The following is a 6,367-nucleotide window of genomic DNA, read 5'->3' on the forward strand; positions in this document are numbered from 1 at the left end:
TACAATAGTGAATAATTGTTATCAGGACTGATTGTGAGGGTTGGAAATGTAAAGGTAGACGTTTTGTAGCAAAAGGAGGGGAGTGATTGACTTTGCAGTGTAAGAGCGGAGGTCCCTGCGACCATCAAGGGAGAAGAGCAGAGAGCAGGACCCTACCCAGAGAAACAGTGACACCAGAGATGGAGGCAGAGGCAATGATGTGGAGAGGTGGAGTGGCTGGGGATTTTAGACCCAGAGAGGGAGAGGGGTGTGTGCTGACTACTGGCGGGGAAGGGGGGCAGGCTTACAGGGTATACCCTTTGGTTGGTTGATGATGCATGGAGGGAATTGTAACCGTGGCAATGAAACGATATACAATAGGATGAATATAAAGCTAATGTTCTCCCATGTAAACTATCACATAATTCACAATAAAACATTACAAAAAAAAGAGAGAGAATTCCAGAACACCTGTTTGTGCTCATTTAGAACCTACCTGTACATAGACCAAGAAGCAGTCAATGATTCGAGCAGAGTAAGGGGCTACTTAGTGCATGGTGTAAAATCAGGAAAGGTGTGCATCAGGGTTGTATCTTTTCATCATATTTATTCAGTCTGTATGCTGAGGAAACAACCCAAGAAGCTAGACTATCTAAAGAAGAAAGTGGCATCAGGATTGGAAAAAGACTGATTAATAACCTGCATGTGTAAATGACACCACCTTGCTGGCTAGCATTTACAGATGGAGATCAGAACTGGCCTTTAGTATGAATTACACTCAAGCACTCAACCACAAAGTCGGTTTGAACCTCAAGGTCAGCAATTCAAACTCACCAGTTGCTCTTTGGAAACCCTATACAAGGTTGCTATGAGTCAGAACCAACTTGATGACATTTAACAGCAACAACATGAAGTTGTGCATATAGTTGCTGTGAGTCAGAACCAACTCTCCAGCACCTAACAACAACATAAAGAAAACAAAAATTCTCACAACTGGACCAATAAACAGTATAAAAATAAGCAGAGAAAATATTTGAAAGTTGTCCTGGAATTGATTTTTCTTGGATCCACAGTCAACACCCATGAAAGTAGCAGTCAGGAAATCAAACTGGGCAAATCTTCTTGAAAAGACCTCTATAAAGTGTAAGAGTAGAGATATTACTTTCAGGACTAAGGTGTGGCTGACCCAACCCATATTTTCAGTCACTTCATAAGCTTGTGAAAACTGTACAGTGAATAAAGAAGATTAAAGGAGAATTGATATGTGTGAATTATGGTGTTGGCAAAGAGTATTATATATACCATGGATTGTCAGATGAACAAACGAATGTGTCTTGGAAGAAGTACAGCCAGAATGCACCTTAGAAGCCAAGACAGTGAGCCTTTGTCTCGTGTACTTCGGACATGTCATCAGGAGGGAATACCAATCCCTAGTGAGGGACATCATGCTTGATGTAAATTCGAGAGTCTGCAGAAAAGTAGAAGACATGATGAAATAGACATGGCTCAGGACCAAGCAGTGATTTGTTCTCTTGTAAATAGGGTCACTCCAAGTAGAAACCATCTCAACAGAAACAGCTAATTAAAATGAATTTCTTTTTTTTTTTCAAATATTCTCTGGTTAGTTTCTACTTTTGTAATATCATTAAAATGAAATTGTTCATATAATGTGTTCAGTACCTTTAATTTCCCACACAAAAGCCATGAAGTTTAACAGAAAATTAATAATAGTGAGACCTTGCTCCACATTTGTCTCTTTTAGTGCTGGGATTGGAAGAACAGGCGTTCTTATTACTATGGAAACAGCCATGTGTCTGATTGAATATAATCAACCAGTTTATCCACTAGACATTGTAAGAACAATGAGAGATCAACGAGCCATGATGATCCAAACACCTGTGAGTACTGTACTATGTGTACAAATGATAATCCTTTGAGGTGATTTTTATTATCAATATGTATTGTGAGCCATTTTTTTCTCTTTAATTCCTTGCCAGGAGCTATTAACCTTTGCCTCTGAGACAAATCTGATCTGCTACCTATTTTTATAATTAAAGTTTTACTGGATCACAGCCATGCTTATTTTTTTTTATATATTATTTATGGCTACTTTCACGCTAACAGCTATAGATACCACATGACCAACAAAACCTCAAATATTTACTGTCTGGCCCTTTACAGGAAAGTTTGCCTACATCAACCCTAGCATGTTATTTATTGAGTTAATTCTAAATAGACTCAGAGGAATTTGCCTTTTAATACTTAAGTCAAGTGGAACACTGAGGATGCTAGCAATCTTCAAGTGGATAATCTTGATCAACCTGCTTTCATTACGTTCATTAAGGACTTAAATTGCAGCAAAATAAAATCGTAGAAATTAAGTTCCTTAGGATGATTTTCACTCACTAAATTATGCTCTAGGACTCAAAAAGAGGAATCATGGAGTTTTATAGTTAGTATTAAAATAACTTATTTTAGTATAATTAAGTCATTATGAATATTAGCATTGTCAGTGACAATAAAGTTACTGAAGTAGATTTACTTATGTAATCTAGTAAGTGCCTAGCATTTATAAACCTTTAATTATAGAAAATTTCAAATATTTAAAAGTAGACAAGATAATGTAATGAACACTGTTGGGTATGCAGACCCAACATTGGCCCTCTTACTTCATCTGTATTGCTGCCAAATTTTTCCATATTTGAAGAAAATCCTTGATATCACATCATTTTATCTATAAATATTTTAGTATGAACTTCTAAAAGAATGGCTTTTCCTTCCAAAACAAAACCACAATATCATTAGCACACCTAAATGAGGTAAACAGGAATTCCTTAATATTAACAAATAGCCAATATTCAGATATTCAGTGGCCTCATTAAAAATTTTTATTTAAGAACAATTTATTGAGATATCATTTGCATACCATTTTGACGTGTTCGATTTAGTTGTTTTTATTATATTCACAGTTTTATAATGTTCACCACTATGTAATTTCAAAGCAATTTTATCCCCTACAAAAAGGAACTGCAGACCCATTAGGAGTCACACCATTTCGCACCATTTCTTGCCAACCCTTCTCTCTGCCTGCTATCAGCTCTCCAACCAGAGGCAACTACTAATTTAATTCTGTGCCTATATAGATTTGCCTATTTTGAATATTTTATATAAATGAGATCATAAAATATGTGGTCTTTTGTGACTACCTTCTTTCAGTAAATTTAATGTTTTAGGTTTTACATGTTATAGTATGTATGTATGCACATGGAAAATTTTTATTATCTTTCCATTCCATTTTCCACAAACTTTTGAAACACTGCATGTCAGCGCTTCATGCCTTTTTATTTGCTAAATAATATTCCATTGTATAGACATACCACATTTTTTTAATCCATTCATCAGTTCATGAATATCTGGGTTGTTTCCACATTTTAGGTACTATAAATGTTCAAGTTTTATGTCGATATTTTTTTTTTTCCAACTCTCTTGAGCTTAAAATTAGAAGTGAAATTATTAGGTCATATGACACCAGCCGCTTCTCAAAAACCCTATACAGGGTCACTATGGGTTGGAACTGACTAGACGGCACTTCATAACAACAACATGACAACTCTAATTTTAACCTTTTAAGGAACTGCTGGACTATTTTCCAGAATATTGTATCATTGTATAATCATGCTAGCAATATATGAGAGATCCATTTTCTCAAAATCATGCTCAACACTTGTTATTATTTTTAAATTGAAATATATATCATTTTGTCATTAAGTTGTAAGAGTTCTTTATACCTTTTGGATCAAGTCCTTTATCAGGTATATTATTTGCAAATATTTTCTCCCATTCTGTAGGTTGTCATTTTACTTTATGGATGATGTCATTTGAAGAACAGAAATTTAACATTTTTTTGAAGTCTGATTTTTTTTTTTTTAATTGTTTATGCTTATAGTGTCATATCTAAGAAAGTATTGTCTAAATCAAGGTCATGAAGATTTACTTCCATGTTTTCATCTGAGAGTTGTATAGTGTTATTTCTCACCTTTAGGTCTATGATCCATTTGGAGTTAATTTTTGTATTTGGTGTAAAATAGGAGTTCAGCTTTATTCGTTTGTGTGTGGATATCTAACTGTCCCAACACCATTTGTTGAACAGGATATTTCATTCCCCACTGAATTGACTACAGTGATATTCCATTGTATGTCTGTCCTTATGCTAGTACTACACTATCTTTTAGTAAATTTTGAAATCAGGAAGTATAAGATCGCTAGTTTTTGTTCTTTTAATAGATTCTTTTGGTTATTCTTTTTCCCTTATTCTTGAATTTTATAATGAGTTTATCCATTTCTGCAAAATAGGCAGCTGGAGTTTTACTGCTTCTTCTTGTTAAGTGCTGTAGGTTCCAACCCATAACGACCCTGTATAGGGTTTCCAGCAAGTGATTGGTGAGCTTGAACTGCTGACTTTGTAGTTCAAACAACTTTGCAATGCAGCACATTAACCCACAGTGCTACACCAGGACTCCAGAGTTTTATTAGCAATTGATTTAATCTGTAGATCAATTTGGTGAATGTTGCATCTTAACAATATTAAATCTTCCAAATCATGAATGCAAGATGCCCTTCCATGGTGTTATTGTTAAGTGCCATTGAGTTGGTTCTGACTCAATGACCCAGTAAAGGTCTCCGAAGCTTTAAATCTTTGTGGGAGCAAAAACCCTTATATTTCTCTCGCAGAGCGGCTGACGGGCTCAAACAGCCCAGTGCTTACCATAAAGAGCCACTGCGCTCTTACTGATAACATGAATATTTATAGCTCTTCCCCTTTCTCATGTAAAAACAATATACATAGTTTTCTCCACTTGGTTTTTAATTTTGGTTTTGTATTCTTGTAACTTAACAACATGTCTTGAGACCCTTTGGTTGTGTTCCATCAATTGGGTTCTAATTCAGAGTCACTCTGTATAGGGTTTCTGTGACTGTAAATCTTTATAGGAATAGAAAGCCTCATCTTTTTCCTGTGGAGTGGCTGGTGTATTTGAACTGCTGAACTTGTGTCATAGCAGCTCAACATGTAACTCACTGTTCTACCAGGGCTCATAATAGTAGGCTGTCCACTCCTTTTATTTTTAATGCCCCTACATAGGATGCCATTGTGAGTGTATACCATCGATTATTCACCTAATCTCCCTTAGTGATGGCAGTTTGGATTGAGTTTTCTGTTATGCTAAACAACAGGTTTGTGGATAGACTCCGAGAAGTGGAATTGCTGGATCAAAGGGCACATTCAAATTTCTCTCCAGAGTGGTTATAGTATTTTACATCCTTAACAGTAAATGTATATGATAGGATTTTGTCAGCAAAAAATGTGTGGTCAAAGTTTTGTATTCTTGCCAATGTTGTCTTTATGCAGCTTTAAATTGCATTTCTTTTAATGTGAGATGTTTCTCTTGTTTTGTTTTCTGATCAATTTTATTTTTTTCTATTTGATTTTTCAGAGTCAATACAGATTTGTATGTGAAGCTATTTTGAAAGTTTATGAAGAAGGATTTGTTAAACCTTTAACAGCACCATCAAATAAATAAGAAAGCAAAAGGACTGGATTATGTGTTGAAAAACTACTTTCTCTTATTTTCAGTGTGCCATAATACTGCTTGCAGGAAATGGCATCTAAACAAAAAATGAAGAACTAACAAAAACTTGAAATCTTCAGCACTGTTGCACTTTACATTTTAAAAAATCACTCTCTCAAACTATTTAATGCATATGTTTGAAAACTATTTCATGCTTTGCTCCGAACAAATAGTGAGTAATTGAGTGTGTGTTCAGGGTCATTTATGAAATTCTGCAGTGGTGCCATGCAGTCCCCTTCTGGTAGAATCGCCACACACAAGGCTCAGAGTTTTCATCCTCTCTGTTAACATCTGTATCTTGAAAGCAAAAAGAAGTAAACATCAGGAGTCAGCCATGGTATTTTCCTAGGATTCACGTACTTAACTGCATACTGATTGCCAGGTTTTATTTTTGAAATTTTAGCAATATCATTCTCAATATTAGCCAATGTATTGCCTATGGATGCAGCACATTCTTCCCTGTATTACCTATAGAGACCTGCTGTTCATAAGAAGAAAGACGGAATCTGTTATTCCCAGGAAATGCTGCACATTGTCCATTTACCAGCATCGTATAGAAAGTATGTATAAATATGAAATATGAATCTACAAATTTTCTTAGATTTAATAATGTTAACTTATATTTATCATAAGGCTGGCTTAATCCAAATCATGTGATTTCAGATACTTGATGTAAATGAATGCATGCATTGTGTCTTAACCCCTTAAGTGCCTTGAGACATCCTTGTATGTCTAATGACAAGGCACTCATCTGACCCCAC

General features: G+C 35.2%; 1 protein-coding gene across 1 annotated transcript in view; it reads left to right on the forward strand.

Moving 5' to 3' along the window:
* Positions 1 to 5,748, forward strand: part of PTPN4 (protein tyrosine phosphatase, non-receptor type 4 (megakaryocyte)) — a 222,426-nt gene extending 216,678 nt beyond the window's left edge. The window contains exons 25-26 of the mRNA XM_006868745.1: positions 1,742 to 1,877; positions 5,472 to 5,748. Coding sequence (XP_006868807.1) covers positions 1,742 to 1,877; positions 5,472 to 5,558 — 223 coding nt within the window. The 3' untranslated portion in view covers positions 5,559 to 5,748. The remainder of the gene's footprint in view (positions 1 to 1,741; positions 1,878 to 5,471) is intronic.
* Positions 5,749 to 6,367: the final 619 nt, after the last annotated feature.

This window comes from Chrysochloris asiatica, unplaced genomic scaffold, assembly GCF_000296735.1.
Source record: "Chrysochloris asiatica unplaced genomic scaffold, ChrAsi1.0 scaffold00123, whole genome shotgun sequence".
Taxonomy (NCBI): domain Eukaryota; kingdom Metazoa; phylum Chordata; class Mammalia; order Afrosoricida; family Chrysochloridae; genus Chrysochloris; species Chrysochloris asiatica.